This window comes from Lathamus discolor, chromosome 1 (assembly GCF_037157495.1).
Source record: "Lathamus discolor isolate bLatDis1 chromosome 1, bLatDis1.hap1, whole genome shotgun sequence".
NCBI classification, from domain to species: Eukaryota; Metazoa; Chordata; class Aves; order Psittaciformes; family Psittacidae; genus Lathamus; species Lathamus discolor.
This window is the reverse complement of record NC_088884.1, coordinates 61071305-61088810: the sequence shown is the minus strand read 5'-3', so window position 1 is coordinate 61088810 and position 17506 is coordinate 61071305. Positions and strand designations below refer to the sequence as shown.

Genomic DNA, 17506 nt, shown 5'->3' with positions numbered 1-17506 from the left:
AGGCTGCATATTGAGGCATAGTGTCTGCTTTTTGCTCTCAGACCTGCTAGCCGGCAGCTGATTCTGCTGAGCTCCGCAAACCTCTGGGTTTTCAAGTGTGGTGTGTTTTGCAGGTGGACATCAGAGTGAGACCACCCCAAAATTAAAACAATTTGTTTGATCTAGGCATTTGATCTAGGAAAGAGGCAGCCTCTGGGAAGGGAAACTGTGATTTCCTACGTATGTAAAATGTTTAAGCACTCTTTTACTTATTTTTTTTTTCTTTTAAAGTCTGCCATCTTAGTTAAAAATCTGATTTTGAAATCTGTATTCAAGCAGCTTTCCTGTTTGCATTCAGCAGACTGCAGTTCCTAGTCACAAAGCCCCTTGGTTTTTTCCTAGCTTTCCTTGGGTTTATTTGCAGGGCAGTGTTTTGTTTTCTCTGTAAGTCATTCGCAGTACATCTTCACGAGCACTGTAGCTGGAGGGTTTATATGTCATTCAAAAATAAAAATAAAAAATCTCCACCTACTGAAAAGTGAACAGCATAGCCTTAGCAACCGGCTTGTGTGCTCAAACCAGAGGAAGGGACATTAAACAAGTAAGACCAAATAACATCATCTCTGTAACAGCGCGGGATATGGTAGAAATGCCAGCTAGTGATAAGATTAGTCAGAACTGATAGTGGAGGTAGCTGCATTTGTGGTTTATTGTTATTTTTTAATGGTGGATTGTAAGTACAGCCTTGATGAAGAGATGCTTGTTCTTGTGGGCATGAGCAAGGTATTCAGCTGGGAGCAATAAAAGGGGGATCTGCCTCTGTAAAAACAACCCTCCTGCCCCGTCTTGCACTGATTGTGCACCCAGGAAGGTAAGTGTCATCATTTTACTTGGAAAGCAAGGGAAAACTTATTTTCAATGGTCTGTTGCAGGGTACAGTCAGTACTTTCCTCCCGGATACAGTCTCGATGGCATTATGCCAGGGGTGGATTTTGTGTGTCTGCCTCTCTGTCTCCTGTGTGCACCTTGGTTTCTCATTCATCCATAGATCCATCTCTATAAAAATGATGATTTTCCTTTTTTCTTTTTTTCCTTTCTACTTTTGTGGATGTGAGGAATTTAAACTGCTTGACATCATCTGAAATATTATCTATTCCTCATTTTCCAAAGGAGATCTGTTGTGCTTCTCCAAGATAGATTTTCATTTATGTCACCTGATTGCATCGATTTCCTTAATCACTGACAACAGAAAGACCCAAAGCCTTGTGTTTTCTCTTAGGTTTTATCTGTATTAGACCAAAGCCATAAAAAGGAAAGAGTAGGAAGGAACATACATTATTAGGAACATACATTAGGGAAAGCTCTGCTGCATTAATTGGTCAGCCAAGGCTCATTGAAAGTTTGCAGTCAGGTGGTCTTTGTGCCTCTTCAGTAGGCATGGGGATTAATCCACTGGTATTTCAGTGTTGTCTTTTCTCCTATAATCCACAAAGGGCTGATGATTCATGACTTCTGTCTAATTATTTTGTTTCTTTGACTCCGTCTTCACACACCCCAACCCCACCCCCCCTGTTTCCACCCTCTTACTCCTGCCATTTGTTGTCTTTTCATTTTCCATGCAGTTTGGTTTTTTGGTCTGTTGGTGTATAAGGTCTTTGATTTACCCCCTGCCCATGTGTTCCCCATGTGCTGGTGATGGTGTGCAAAGCATAAAAGTGATTCTATGCCCTTAGTGGGGAAGGATGCCTCCAATATTATTTTTCTATTACAGCAGCTTTACCTCCTGACTGCTAGATGTGCTGCACTCTGCTGGGAAGGTGGCCAGAGCAAGATGTGCTGTTCCAGGCTAGTTTTCAGTGACCACTTTTAGGACCAAATAACTATAAAAATGGGATTTTGTTGTGTCAATCTCCAGCTGTTTGGGGGCTTTTTGTTCTTTTATTTCATCTTGCCAAGTTTCTCAGCTGTAGGCTTGGTCAGGCTGCTAGCAGATGTTCCATGAGTGGTGGAAGGGTTTTTGGAGATCAATGTGTTTGCATGGTCTTGCTTCACTAAGTTTTATCTTAAAATATTTCACCGATGCTCTCAGCAGCATGGCTCCTTTTGCAGTAGCAGTGGACGAAGCACTGTGCAGACTGACTGTCTTTCCTTGGAGGTAGGACCAGGTAACAGAGGGGTAGATGCTGGTGGTCTCTTGGATGCTGGTGGTACCACCGCCTGACACTACTGCTCTCGCCAGTAGAGCTGCCTTAGGGATTTTTGACAGCAGTGGTCAAAACCCTTGTTTAAGAAAAGCAAGGAGTGGTTGTTTTTTTTTTTTTGTTTTTTTTTTTTTGGAAACATGAGGGCTGGTTGTGCCTGGATAAAGCACAAGAATGGTATTTTTTCTGTGCCTATGAGCCATGGCTTTATTATGCAAGTGTAAATTATCAGTTCCTTGCCCCCAGTTAATGCCTTTCCTAGCCAGAAGGTGAGAAGCAAGGGGTGCACTGTGAACAAACGTGATTAGGAAACACTCTGTTCCTTAGGGCATTTTTAGCCGACAGTGAGCTTTTCCTAGGCAGTCTGCTCGGTGCTGTATTTAATGCTTGATTGTGAGCTGCACTGAGCTCACTGGTAGCTGAGATGGGAAGGCACTACTGGCAGTCTCCAGCTCACCCCTTGCTCAAAGCAGGGATGGATGCCCAGGGCAGACTGCACCATGCAGGGTCCAGTTGGGCTGTGAGTTACTCTAAGGGTGGAGACCCCCAAAAAGGCAACTCTTTTCAATGCTTGCTGTCCTTGAAGTAATAAAGCTGCTTTATTATTTTCTGGTTTTTAATTTAAGGTGGGTTTTTTTGGTGGTGGTTTGTTGTTTGTTTTTTGTTTTTGCCCCTCTTTAATGTTTAAGTGGAATTTCCTGTGTTTGAATGTGTACCCATTGCCTCTTGTCATGCCACTGGGCGCCAGTAAGAAGAGTCTGGCTCTGTGTGCTTTACTCCCCCATGAGGTGTTTATGCGCATCAGGGAATATCATAGGCACTTCTGATTCCCAAACAGTATTTGGCTGTTGTGGGTTTGTGGCTGCTTTGTGTCATTGGTCCTTTGCCACATATAGCTGTGAGGACTGCTGCCTGGGCCAGCAGCAGCCCTGGGCGTTCTCTGTGTGCTCTTTGCCTTCAGAGGGAAATCTACCATGGTTGTTCACACCCTGCATTTGCAGGCACCCATGTTTGAGCAGGACCTGGTTATCGGAACCAGGATACCCTGAAGGAGAAAAACCAAGACTCTCTTCAGTATTGTCCAAATGAACAAGTTTGCAAGAGTTGTGTTTTCTGCTCATATTTATTAGGCATAGAGGCACTGGACCTAATGTCTTGTAGGATCTGCATATTGTACTGTTTGAATTTTAGTATTTACATTATGCTTAAAGTTGGGGGCTTCGTTCTTGAAGGCTGGAAGTCTTCAGTTACTATGCTAATGCATTTTTTAAGTTTTCAACACCTTAACTTACAGGTGTTTTGACTTTTTAAAGTTCTCTTGACTTTTCTTGCTCTAGTACCTAAATAATATAGCAAGGCATTAGCCGAAAGCATGGTTGTCTGTGTTCAAAAGTTGCCTTAGGGTTTGAACCTACTTCGTGTAATAAAAGTTTTGTTACGGAGGATGAAATGTTGGCATTTTAATGATAGCATTTCAGCAGAGCCAGCTGGCTACTTCAGCTGCATCAAACCAATGAGGTGACTCGTAGGAGGGAAAAACTGAATGAATTTGTGTTTTGGTTTGGTTTTTAGCAGACTCTTTTCCAGGACTTATGCCAGAGATACTGTGAACAACTTTCTTGATTGCTTGTGTTGGGGCAAATGTCAGCAGCAGTGCAGCCTAATACAAAAACCAAATGTCAGGGTATGCAAAAGGTTAAAGCGAGTTTTCCTTCCTGGTGTTTGTTTAGCTTTGTTCCCTAACTGTATTTATAGCAGAAGTAGTCTCGTGTGTCCTAGATTAAAGCCATGGCAATCTGGGCTATTTCTGTGGCTTGTGTGTCCATTGTACTGGGGTGGAGGTCCACCTCTGACCTCTGCAGCTCCACTCCAGCAAAGTACCTAAGTATGTGCTTAACTTGTGAGCCCATGGGGATTTCAGGCCTACAAGTTCACCTGCCTAGGCAGCAGGTCAGGCAGGTTTGCTTTTCCAGACTCTGCTGGAAATACTCCCCTGGGGACCACTTCTGGGTTCCAGAAGTTTGAGGGTAAAATCAGATTGCATCATTAAGGTGTGAATCTCTGCTAAACTCAGAGCAGCATCTTTGGAGAGGTAGTCCCTGAATGCTTAGCGAGTCATGGGCATTTGAGATATCCTGCCTATAGGCAAATAGTTGCATGCCTGGGACTTCTGGATTGTCAGACGTCCAGAAATCTTGGGCAAATGGTCAGACTTCTCTTTTTCTATACCAGCAAATTCTTGAGGAGAAAAAATATATCAGATAGATACATAGTTTACTGCTGAGTTGCAGCTTCCTTTTAGTGATCGAAGGACTGTGTCTTCTATACAAGCTTCCCTGAAGTGCCATGTTGTATTCTGAGGTGCTCTGTGGTATGTCCCTTCAGTGGCATGGACCTGTAGGCAAAGCAGGCCACAGGTTGACCAACAGTAGGAAGTGGATTATTGGGTTGGTGGCTTGGTTCTTTGGTGCCAGTTCATGCCTGGTGATGGAACACCTCCAGGTCTTGTGGTCAGCAAACAGCCCCAGTCTTCCTGCTGGTCTGGTGACAGTGGTGTCTGAATTCAGAGAACATGCAGTGAAATTAAATTCTCTTTTGCAGATTAAATTGCAGACTTGAGGCTCTGGATCCCACTGGCACTATTGGTGTTTGATAGCTCCTTATGTTGTAACTGGTGATCGTTCCTGAGAAGAGAGAAGATGATGAGTGATGCAAGTGACATGCTCGCTGCGGCTCTGGAGCAGATGGATGGCATTATAGCAGGTAAACACTTGGGGCCACTTGTTCTTTTAGCTGTTCCAGTCCTCCTTTCTCATACTTGGAGAGCAGAGTTTCAGGCTGAGAAAGGAATGTACTGGTAATAGAGTTTGGTGTCTTCCATTATAGTTTAGAGATTACAGGTAAACAGAGTGGAGGGATTGCACAGACTCACACAGATACAGCTAAATGGACTGTAAATATTCATCTGCCCTCTATCAAAACGCTGCTTAAAGTGACTGAGTGCGCACAGCACTATGAAAGCCAAGGACAAGGCACGCCTCAAACCAGGATGCGTGTGTTTAAAGAGCTGCTGCAAGGCAGAAGGAGTAAGTTGGTTGAACTTGCTTGAAGTTTACTACTCTGAACTTCTCTCAGCTCTGAAGAGTTAAAACATTAATTTTCCTTTTTTCAAAACTGGAATGCTTTGGGCCCAAACATTTGGTTTGGTGCTGCCTTGAACATTCAAGTTTTTTTATAAGTACCTGTAAATTGTAAGTGGACCAAGGAGAGGCATTGCAAAGTATACAACCTCTGCTTTTGAGTCTAGTGCTTTAGAAAATAAGTATGAAACACAGAGGAGCAAAGCAGCAAGAAGTTAATAGTTTTATTCCAGCAGAGTTATACAAACAGCTACCTAAACTGAAAAAAAAAATAGTCTGCAGGGATAGCGACACGGTTATAAAGTCTTTAATAGTTCCACTTAAAGTAATTTCCCTTTGGGGAAAAAATAACCATACACAGTGCGTGCTTTGTTTGAATAATGACTTTTCTCTGCAGTTTTCCGAAAGATATTAAGGACACATAGCAGGAACACATGTAAAGTGGATTCAGTTGGATCATAATGATCTCTAAAAATACATGTAAGCTGTGACTTTAGTAATTTCCATAAGTAGATACTGGTATTTGGATCCGATCATGTATCCCTGTTTCCAAGAGCTTAAGTTGGTTATGGCAAGATGAGGTTTAATATAAAAATAAAATGTGATGTTGGGATGTTAAAGTCACCATAGACTTCGTTTATCCATATGTCTGTACAGACCTATAAAGTAGTATAAAAAAGGGAGGGATATAAACTCCTTTGCTGTTCTGGGGATTTTTTCATCTTCATTTCTTTCAAAGGGAATTTGCAGAATACTTGAATTTTGCGACTTGCAAGATGAGGTGAATGAAAGTTCATGGAAGTGCATATATGGCATATCACTGTAGTTTCAAAAAGTTGACAGTACAAAGGATGCTCTGTCACGAAAATACCTCATTGTGCCGAGGCATTACAGTATTAAGGTCACAAATTATAGTTGGAATTATCTGAGTTAATTTAAATCAACCTTAATCCTAAATTCATAGTTTCCTTCCTTACTTAATATATAGCAACTTTTAATGTAGGTCAAATATATATACTGTGAGTTTATGCAAATAAGAGATTTTTCTCTTTATTAACATGCAAATGTGAGTGCTGCCACATCAAATTGTTGGGTTTAAAATCTACTCTGGATCAGGCAACCCCTGCAGGGTGACTCAAAGCATTAGCAGAGCCTGTTCCCCCCCAGTACTTTATGCCTCTGATACGTCCTGGGGAGCAGGAGCCCAGCCTGTGCCTGGCACTCAAGGGCACAGTTATGGCATATCAGATCAGTCAGATCAGTCCATCTCCTTCCTGCTAGAGCTTCCCAGCAGGGAACACCAGCAAGGGCTTGCTGTTTTCCAAATTGCTGCATGGTGCAAGCAGAATTGAGCACCAGCACTGAGTTTGGTTGCTGGGAGCAAATGCTGCATAGCATTTCTCAGCCTTGTTGTGTGTCTGACCTGCTTGTCTTGTGCCTGACCCCATGTGATTTCGCTCCCTCCAGGTTCAAAGGCACTGGAGTACTCCAATGGCATCTTTGACTGCCAGTCCCCCACCTCCCCTTTCATGGGCAGCCTGCGGGCGCTGCACCTGGTAGAGGACTTGAGGGGCTTGCTGGAGATGATGGAAGCGGATGAGAGGGAGGGGCTACGCTGCCAGGTCCCGGACTCGACGGCAATGGCTCTGATTGAATGGCTCCAAAGTCAAATGGTAAGGTGTTGCCTTATTTCATCTGTATCTTAGCCAGACTACCTCAGGCAGCAGGGCCTGAGTTGTTTTTTATGCAGGTGTTTAAAGTTTTAGAGTAGGTTCCAAAGAACCAAAGGGAACAAATTTTGTTTTGGAGATGCTGTTGTGGGGCCTTGGAAAAGCTGTTGTTGAGATATCTCCTGCAGCAGATTGACCTGTGCTTTCTCTGATGTACCACTATGACTCAATCTGGGGAGCAAAAAATTTCCGGTTACTCATCTCGGAGAAAGACATAGGAATCAAATGCTTAAATGGGGGAAAAGAAGTTGTTCTCAGTATGAACTTCTCACTAAAAAGCATTTTTGGCAGCATATTTTCTACAGGGACCAGTGTTATTACTGAGCTTCCTTACTGGGTTTATAACAGAAGTTAGTGGTATAAACTCAGTATCCCTTTAATCTGGATAACAAACCAAATTTTCTGTGTTTGTGAATTTGCTAGCTTTTGTCACCTTGCTTTAAAAATACACCAGAATATATCTGTCAAATCTGATCTTCCCCCAAGCCTTGGTTTTCCCAAAAATCAAATATTATTTGAGTGAACGCTACCTTAAGACTACCCCAGGAAATAAAATGTTGTGCTTGTCAGAAGGTCAGTTACATGGCATCATTTTCAAAGGACCCACTGGTTTTGCTTCCATGTGCCCTGTGACTGATGACTTCCTATCAGGGCCAAAGACAAGTTCTTGTACTCATGGTCTGTGGCAGGGTTTGTGTTCTCGTGGTCTGGGTGTGGGGGTTCTGGGGAAACTCCAGCAATGGAAAATCAAGACTTCTAAGGGCCATGCTTTAGATTTTAAGTCAGCCTGTAGGTGTTAGGATGACAGTGGTGGCTGTGCGCTTCTGTGTATTTTGCCAAATCTGTTTCACAGCAGCGTCTGGGTCTTGCTGTCTCACGCACTTGGTATTGGATAAGGTAACACCATGCTGCCAAAATGGGGATGCCAGATCTGATGAAGGATGGCTCTGTGTTGCACCCTGTGCATTGCTGCTGTTGGTATAGGTGGACATCGTTGCCTGGTCCCTTCCTAGGATGGGTATCACACGCCCTCAGAAAGGGTTCAGTCACCCTGAAGCCACAGCTGATCTTGCAAAATGTGCTTTTATCTTGATATACAGATTTAGTTCAGTGCTTGGTTGCAGCCCAGGGTATGTGATGCAGGACTGTGTGTGCCAAACCTGTGGCTGGGGAGCTGTGGCTGGTGCTTGGTGACCTGATGTGCCATCTAGCAGCACATGGGCTAACTGAGCATGCAGGAAGAGATGGGCACCCAGGCTAGCATAGCTGAGATCACTTCTCTAGCTCTTGCAAAAAGGTTTGAGGGGAAAGCTTTTTGCTTTTTCCTCTTTTGCTTTGAACTACTCGTTTGAAAATGCCTGGAACTTAATGAAGCACGTGGGAGCTTTCCCACTGCTTCCAGTAGGATTTGGATCTCGCCCCCGCTGTCAAAGCATGGCAGCCAACTCTGAGATCAGGAGGAGGAGACAGGAGTGACATTCAAGTCAGATCTTTAAAACACGCAGAGTTCCTGCTAACATCAGCGCTTCCTTCCTGTGTAATGTACAGCAATGAACATCGCTGTAACTAGTCTCTGCTCTGCATGGAGCAGAAAACGAGGGACATAACAGGTTTCATGCAAGTATGGCCTTTATAAATAAAAAAAGTTCATATGCCAAATAAACAGCCTTGGAAAATTAAATGCTCCCTGTGATGTGCATAGACATCAGTAGTCCATGCTTAGTGATGCTGATCCGCCACATGTTATTCTGCAGCTGGAGGCTGCAGTGCCTGTGGAGATTAATGAGGTGAAGGCCAGTCATTGCCCCTTGTGATGGCAAATGTGTGATTTAGGGGTGTCTGGCCGTTGGTATCTGGAATTAGGTCCTTCAGATCCATGTGATCACTGTTGGCAGCAAGACAGTAATGGTTTTCATTGCAGCCATGGGCTAAATCTGGGAGAAGAAGGGCTCTGTTGTGCCATTCAGCTTAGTGCCTCCTGAGAGCTGGAAAGGATGTGCAGGGCTTGTACAAATGATTGCAAAAAATAGCTATTCCATCTATGCTTCTCCCCAGTCCACCTCAAATTACTCGCCTGTACTCTGGAATCGTCAAAGCCCCTAATGTGAAAGACTGAACGTTACACTTTGTACTGTGCTACAAGCATGGGATTTGCAGGTGTCACCAGTTATCGCCTGCTTTTCTGCAGTTCTGTCCACCCTTACCGAGGAAGGGCAGATACCTTAGTTTGAGATTGATTTAATCCTCCACACATGAAGTATCCAACTGGGCTATTCCAAGCTGCTGGAACCAGTGCATGACATCCCATCCAAAGCTGTAAGCAAGTCTCTCGTGTCTCAGAGGAAAACAAAAATAGTGTTTGCTTCTGCCAAATAGTGTGTCACAAGAGAAAAATCCTCTTCTGGCCCTGGCAGGGAAACCGATGATGGCCTATTTGGGAAAAGGGTCTGACAGCAGCCTCCCAGACTTGCCTCACTTCTGTAAGATGGAGCACAGCATTCAGTTTTGCCATGCCAGAATTGGCTGCCTCATGTCCCTGTACCACATCTTAGTGACCGCTTCCTTTCTGCTCCTCTCGGTGTGTTCAAGAAGCCTATGCAAGCACTCAGAAAGGGCCAACAAGTTAAAATTCCTCATGCTGTTTTTAACTAGTGGATGCCAGATGGCCACGTGACACCAGAGTGCATGTACAGTGCCCGGACATCTGGCAGAGCTCTGCCAAGAGAATCCATCGGATGGTCCCCAGGGGAAGTTCAGAGGAGTTGCACATGCAGCTTTCTGCTGCACAGACAAGCCAGTTTAACTAGAACACGTCATTTCTAGCTGTCCATCTGCAGCTCAGAACTGATCTCTGTGTTGCTGAAACCCTGCTCACGTCTCCATATGCAAATGGAGGGCAGGTGAATGTCATGGTTAAAATTACAAATGAGCCCATTTGTTCAAAGTCTGGAAAGAGACTGAGACCTTTTCTAAGTTCAGACGTGTTGGAACTGTGTGCTTTCACTGGATTCCAGACCTGAAATCCATAGCCAGACTATAACTATTCCGAAATTTTGGAGTTTTTTTCAGATTTTTCCTGGTCATAGAATCATAGAATGGTTAGGGTTGGAAAGGACCTCAAGATCATCTAGTTCCAACCCCCCTGCCACGGACAGGGACACCTCTCACTAAACCATCCAACACAAGGCTTCATCCAACCTGGCCTTGAACACTGCCAGGGATGGAGCACTCACAACCTCCCTGGGCAACCGATTCCAGTGTCTCACCACCCTAACAGGAAAGAATTTCCTCCTTATATCCAATCTAAACTTCCCCTGTTTCAGTTTTAACCCATTACTCCTTGTCCTGTCACTACAGTCCCTGACAAAGAGTCCCTCCCCAGCATCCCTATAGGCCCCCTTCAGGTACTGGAAGGCTGCTATGTGGTCAACAGAAATGTTTAATGCATTCTGTTGTGCTGTACCCTGTGAAAATGGAGCTGCTTGCTTGAATATAGACAGCATGTGAGTAACCTATAACATCATCACCAGGAACAAGACCATTTTAAATTAAACTCTTGCCTTTTGCAAGACCGAGGCAGCCTTGTTGTGTCCAGCTGGAAGCTGATAGATCCATCTCTTGAAAAATTATTCTCAGAATTAAAAATTATTCTCTTCCAGTCATGAATGTTGTTCAGTTTTTTTCAGTTGAAACAAACAGGAGACAGTTGTCTTTCTGGTTATTATTTTCTTGACAGTGAGGATTTTTGTGCTTTTGCAGGTGTTGATTTTTGGTCTGGTTTTGGTTTGTTGTTTTTAAATACACCTTATGCAACGACCTTCTCAGAAAGAAGAAACCAACTGCGTCTTGTTAAAAAGGAGAGTGAAATGTAGAGGTGGGTGGACAGTCTCCTCCCACACCTCAGAGCTAGCTTCCCCAAGCTCCTGATCAGAACTTGAGTATCTGTGTCCCTTTGTGTACCTTCTTTATAGTATGTGCTCCTGGAATGAAGGAGCCAGAATAATACTTTAAAGTCCACAGCAAGTACAAGTGTGGCTTTAGCTTTGGAATTGTCTTTCTGAATTTGAATGTCTATATATATGGGTGTTTTTTTCACTCCAGAAGTGAATTTCTGATAACTGTAAGATCATTAAAGCAAAACAAATGGCCTCCAAAGGTTTCTTAAAGAACATTTTCAGCTCATCCAGAGATCACAACAGATAGATAATTTGAGCTGTGGTACCAACAGTGGCTTGTGCAAGCAAGAGTGTTGCTGCTGTGAACAGCAGATCTGTCGTCTCACAGGCAGGCCTCAGATTTTGACACTTCTTCAACAAGTTGGTTCTTTCAGAGAGTGGCTGGCAGTATTGAGGGTTAATATAAGGATATTAGATTTCAGAGAGAAATTTTCCTGGCTAGATAAACATAGCTTGTAATCTTACAGAGGTATGTTGGCCTATTTGGACAACAGGGTGATTCCCAAGTGGAGGAAGCGGTTTGGCTAGCCAGAAACCATCTCATATTTCTTATTAATGGAAAAATCTTGTCTTCAAAGTTTGATTGTCTTAGTGTGGGTGTACAATGCATTCATGTGGCTCAGCCTTTGCTTATGTTGAGTTTAGCTAACGAAAGGTCCTATGGTAATGTGTGGCACATAGGCATTTACCACTAAACACCCTTTTGAGATCCTTCCTCAAGCTGCAATATGGAAGGAGCCTTGTGATACCGTTTCAGTCTGTCATCATAAACTGCCTCGCAGACTTTTTGTTCGTGAGAAATCTACCTCTCAAAGTTCTTGAAACACAGGACCCTGCTTCTTGCTAAAGGTGATCGTCCAGACTGGTGTGTTTTTAACACTGGAAGGTAATATGGGCTCATTTATAGCATGTCCTGGTGTGGCATCTTCATGCATCATGGATGAGTTCATCGGCAGTAAGAACAGCCCATGCTGTCCTGCACTGGAGCATAGGGCAGCCCTGATGGTAGAGCCATTGAAAATCACCATTCCCAATTCAAAATACATCAGCCTGGCTTAAAAACACACAGCTTCTGCTCTGCCTTTTTGGTCTGATTTATTCAGTATGCATGTTTTTTGAGATTTTTAGCTATCAACTGTAGTTCTCAATATGTCTTTCTAATAATAAAAGCTGTGGGTTTTGAGATGATCACAGGACTCACAGAGCTAGGCTCTATGGTCAGAAATGCTAAGGATCTGTTATGTTGCTGCTGTTACTGGGTAAACTGGAAGTTAAAAGTGAGGGCAGAGATTGGTTGTTACTGTTGTGTTTTATGTCATTTGTATGTATGACATAAACTTGAGACAAGCCACTTGTGAGACCTGGGACAGTGGAGTCAACCTTTTCGTTCCTCTTTTTCTTGGCACATACAAGGAAATTACATGTGTTCTTTTGGCTTTTACAATTAAAAGCCCATCAAGAAAAGAAAAATCCCTCCATGTTTACTGTGTAATTAGGCAAAGGTATCAGAATCACTCTTCCTCATGTGTGTTTGGGCTAGATGATTTCCACAGGATCAGGAGGGTGCATAGGAGGCGGTTGTGCTGTTCAGCAAGGAGCAAGGGTGGAGATGGCCATCTGCCACCTGCGTGGGGCTGTCCTTGCTCCCAGTCAGGTTTGCACAGCTCTGTGCCCACTGCCTGTATCTTCCTCTGCCTTGCTGCCTGGCCTTTGTGAGCTGGGATCCCGGCAGCAGGCTGAAGTCGGAAAAAGGGTTGATCTTCCTGGGCTTTGATGTGTTAATTCCCCAGAGGAGCTGTTTGCTCCTCCTTCACTGCTCTGCTTCCCACATCTCCCGCTCTGCTGCACTGTTCGCCTCCATCCTTGGTTAGGCGAGGCAACCTGCCTCACTTAACCTCTCTGTCTTGGTTCAGAGGAGCCCTGACAGTGCCACTCAGCTCAGCAGGCGCCTGCAGTACTGGGGCTGCAGCTTTCAGCCTCGGCTGCCTGCCACAGTCACTTGCGTCCTTGAATGCATGAAGATAGTCATGACCAGCATGGAGTATAGCTGGGACATTCATGGGCACTGTGTCTGGCTAAATAAGGTAAGGCTATCTGTGTTTGTTCTGGCTCTTGCATTTCTCCGAGTGACAAGCCACAGCTGAGCAATGCTGGTGGGGGATAAGCATTTCATCTTTTTTCTTCCACTGGATAGCAGCTGAGCTGCTGTTGAAGAAACTGAATGTTTTAAAACGGTTGCATCTTTCCTATTCAACAGCTGTGTTAATTATAATTAGAAAATGTTTCAGGTAAATTGCTCAGAGTGAAGGTCTGTCTTAAGCTGGTTTTCTTTCAGAATTCACTTTTACTGTAGTGAAGTCTTCAAAATATACTGCGTGGGTTCGTGTTGGTTCTTTGTTGTGTTGTTGTTTTTCCTTGCTCATTCTCTAAGGAGGAACTAATCTGTAAACTTCAGGAAAAGCTTAGCAGCATGTTTGCCTGCCTGCTGCTGGAGCCTGTAAAGCAGGCTGCAGATATTCAGTATGATGAGTAGGGAGGCATGAAGTGCAGGAGAATGCTGGTTTAGGAGGACAGCAGTAGGCTCCCACACAAACTGGTTGAACACTAGTATATGTTGTTTTCAGACAGATTTGACCAGTATGAATTTGGGATGAAATCAGTACTTACGGAGGGTAAAGCTGTCAGGGTCCTGTATGACAGGGGAAACAGTGGTGAATACTTTGTTAGGAAAACCTGGAGGGTCTAATCTGCTCCAAGTGATGTTGAGGTAGCTGAGGGTGGAGGGAGTTCCCTTGCAAGGGACTCCTAAACTGAGTGAACAAGTAGAACAGCGGTAGCTGTGCTTAACTAAGCGTAGGTAATGTGTATTATAATGATCTGAACAGCATAAGCATGTTGATGAGCTCTAAATTAACTCCAGATGGTCAGGAAAGATGTCAGGGACAGCTCACATGCCCAACTGTTGACTGGACTGTGGTGGTCGAAACAGTAAGCACAATCTGCCACGCAAGAAAATCATGCTGTGGAGTAGCAGCTCCTTCTATGCAAATCAGATTGCTTTTACAGCAAAAACTGTGTGATTTGTGCTGCCTATTTTGTCTGGAAAGCAGAAGAGAAAATTAAGGGAAATGAGGGTATCAGCTGCAGAAGGCTAAAAAAAAGTCTTATGTTTAAAGGAGAATTCAGCAATTGAGAGGAAGCAAATATTATTATTAATATCAGGATGTTTAAAACTGCAGCTATTAGAAACTTTATTGCGGTTTGGAATGCTAACTCACTTCCATGGAAAAGGGATTAAAGACTGAGGGCAGGCAAGCTGTGAAAGTTTGGTGATGCATCTACTTATCACAGGAATAATTCCCTCCAGAGCAGTGTGGCTTTTTACACTTACATGGTTACACACGTGTTTAACAGATTCACTGTGGATTGATCTTGCAGCAGTTTTAAGTGCACTTGGTCTGATCTTATAAGGCATTTTAAGTAAATGCTTAACCTCAAGCTTTTGTGAAGCCTCTGTGGCATCGTGACAACTGTTCTTTTGTTTTTAGGATTAAGATTGGTATTGCTAAATCTGCACTTTCTTTCCATAGAGTGTTTTGCAGTTAATCCCTAAATTGAAAACATATGCAAAATCTGACCACTTAATTGAAGATAGATTTTAAATTGCTGATGAAAAAGAGCCTTCTTTGGAAAATAACAAAGCTTGTCTTACACAGCTAGTAAACTGTGTTAATCCTGTATTGACTTTGATGATACAAATTTGATCCAGAGCTACCAAATGCTGCAAATGTGCTCGTGGTTGCTGTTGAATCAGATACTTACTTTCCTGTTTTTTCCTCTTTTTTTGTTTCTTTTTCTTTCTTTTGTCCAAGCTTTGCAGGGTGAGTAGTGGCCAGATGTAGTCCCAGGGGAGGCTGCAGGTCCCCAGGTGGGGAGAAACTCCTCCTGAAGGACACACCAAATATTGCTCACACAGCTTTTCCACAAAAAAAGTTTTTCCATATCTCCTGGCATCTTTCAAACCTCCCTGCAGCCTGTTCGTCCCCATTGGACCTCCATCCACCCCCTTTCTTTCTGCACTACTTTCCCATATCTGGTGTTTGGGCACTTCCGTCTCCATTTCTCTTCAGTCCTGCCCCTGTTTCTTCTCCTCTCTTCATCATCTGTCTGGGAAGAAAATCCTGCCAGGCATCAACTTTTTACCTTTGAAGACAGTGCAGAGAGGAGATGCAGGAAGGCATTGTATGGCCATTGTCTGCAGGTCTCTGGTGTCTACACTACCATAGGAGGTTGCTGGGGCAGCTGCTCTGTGAAAGAGCTGCCATGGCTTTTCAGGGTTTTCCTTTCTCCGACTCTTATCTTCTTCCCCACTGAAACCAAAGTCGGTGACTTTCTTGCCTTTTCATACATACAATGAAGAGTTAGTCCCAGGTATTATGCAGAAGTTCCAGTATTTCAGGCAAAAAAAGTGAACTGCTGTTGTGTTGTACACAAAGTTTTCTGGTTTTGGTGTATTACAGGGGGTCTGTTTTTATGCAGATTTTACAATGTATTTCTGGCAACAGCCAGCAAAGACATCTTTGTATTTGGTCTTGTGGAAGATAACCCTTACTCCAGTCCTGTTTGGGGTTCCCATTACCTCCCTCCTCTTTCTTATGACATTGTGCAGCTGCAGCCTGAACTCACACTCTCTAAATGCTTCTGTTTCAAAGCCAAGTATGATGTGCTTTAGCAAAACAGGGTTTTTTTTTTCTTTTGAGAAATGTGAACAGTTTAACAACAAAGGTGTCTGGCAAGATGCTATGCACAATGACTAACATTCTGCTTTAACACCTCGTTGGTTTTCACAGCATCGTAAAGACATTTTCATCGTAGTGTGAAACCAATACTTACCTCCCCATATTTTCTTCATGCAGTATTTGGTTGTAGTTAATTTGTGTCTGCTTACACTGACTAGAGGTTTCAGGAGGGTCAATGGTTAGGCTGCTGCTGTGGTGGTTGGGAGGCAGGGAGTTGAATCTGTGTTTTGATAAGGACTTTCATTTTAGCCCCCGTGTCCTTGCACCTAGGCTTTCGCTGGGGGATGAATATCACTTTCCTCATCAGACACACCCCCACTCCATTGATAAGTGTGTTGTATATTACAAAATACGGACGCTTGTCCTTACGGAGATTGAGTAGTGCCTGAGGTGTACTGGAGGATTTTAAATAAGAAGGGAGCTACAGAATAGTGAAGTGTACAAAAGTCTTGGACTTTGTATTTCACATACAAGTCAGGTTACAAAATTTCAAGCGTAATCTGCTAGTAGAGCAGCTAACCAGTTTATGTTGGAAGCTGTTCGACTTCTTTCGCCTAAATTAAGGTGTTAGATCTCACCGGTCTTGAATGGAAATTCTATGGCATGAGTAAATTCTTTTAGATGCCAGGGGAAAAGGCAAATTCAGAAATGCAGAGTGTTTGTGCCTTGGTGCTTAGTGTCTGGATGGTCAGAAGGCCTAGTAATTTACTGCTAAAGAAGTCAGATACAGGATATCAGTATGATATGAGGTATCGGTACAAATCACTAGAGAGCATACTTCCATAGTCTGCTGTAGCTCTGTGAATTTCAGGTCACTTTTACAAAGTTACACATGTATGCTTTGGGGAGACGTTTGCTGCTGCATACTGATTTAAAAGCTCCCAGGACAAAGCCCAATTTCTTGAGCGGCTGAGGCCAAATACGTTGTATCTGCTTCTGTTTGCTTCATGTCTACTTTCTGAGTGGTGCTGGTGGGAGTTTCATTCTTTCAACTTCAGATGAGGCAGTTTCTCCCACCCCTCAAGGTCAGACATGTAACTTAGAAGCACAGTTTTAGCTGGAAGGTTTCCTGAGGCACCCTCTGCGATCAGGGGAAATGAGCTGCTTGAAAGAGAGATTCAAAGCAGGAGCCCAAGGCTTACAGCTCCTAAGTGGTGGTGGCCTCTTAAGGCAGGGCACAAGGATCAGTCACATGGTTTCTTTTAATCATATATTCAGAAGGATATCAAGGCCCCTCAACGTCAGTGGGAGCCTCTGCTGAAGCACACTGGATTTCAGAGCAGCTTCTCAGACTCCTCTAAGCAATTTATGCAATGATGGGAACAAGAATTTCTTTTCTGAGCGGAGATCTGATTGTGGCGCCCATCACGAAGTGCTTTGAAGACAGCGTTGAATATGGATAGAGTGAAAATCCTTCTCGCTTCTCAAGGGTATTGAAGTTATTATGAAGAAAGTTGCTGATTCCTCTGAATTCTCTGATAGCATTAACATGTATTCTTGTTTCTCTTTAGCCTCAGGGAGCTTTACAAAGAGATGTGTTTAGAGTGCAGACATTCACCCATACCCAGTAAAATGTGCCTGATGTAAAATGATGTCTCTTACTGTGTGTTTGACTCGCAGAAAGCATAATGCACGTTTTGTATATTGTACTTTGATTTTTTTTCACTTGCTGCATGTCTCAGAGTGTTTGTCTCTCTGTAA

At 43.5% G+C, this 17506-nt stretch overlaps 1 protein-coding gene across 11 annotated transcripts in view; it reads left to right on the top strand.

The window, feature by feature from the left end:
- Positions 1-17506, top strand: part of PPFIBP1 (PPFIA binding protein 1) — a 115478-nt gene that overhangs the window by 60035 nt on the left and 37937 nt on the right. For all 11 annotated transcript variants that reach the window (XM_065673573.1, XM_065673637.1, XM_065673619.1 and 8 more), the window contains 2 exons: positions 4782-4943; positions 6788-6993. In XM_065673573.1, coding sequence (XP_065529645.1) covers positions 4880-4943; positions 6788-6993 — 270 coding nt within the window. In that variant the 5' untranslated portion in view covers positions 4782-4879. The remainder of the gene's footprint in view (positions 1-4781; positions 4944-6787; positions 6994-17506) is intronic.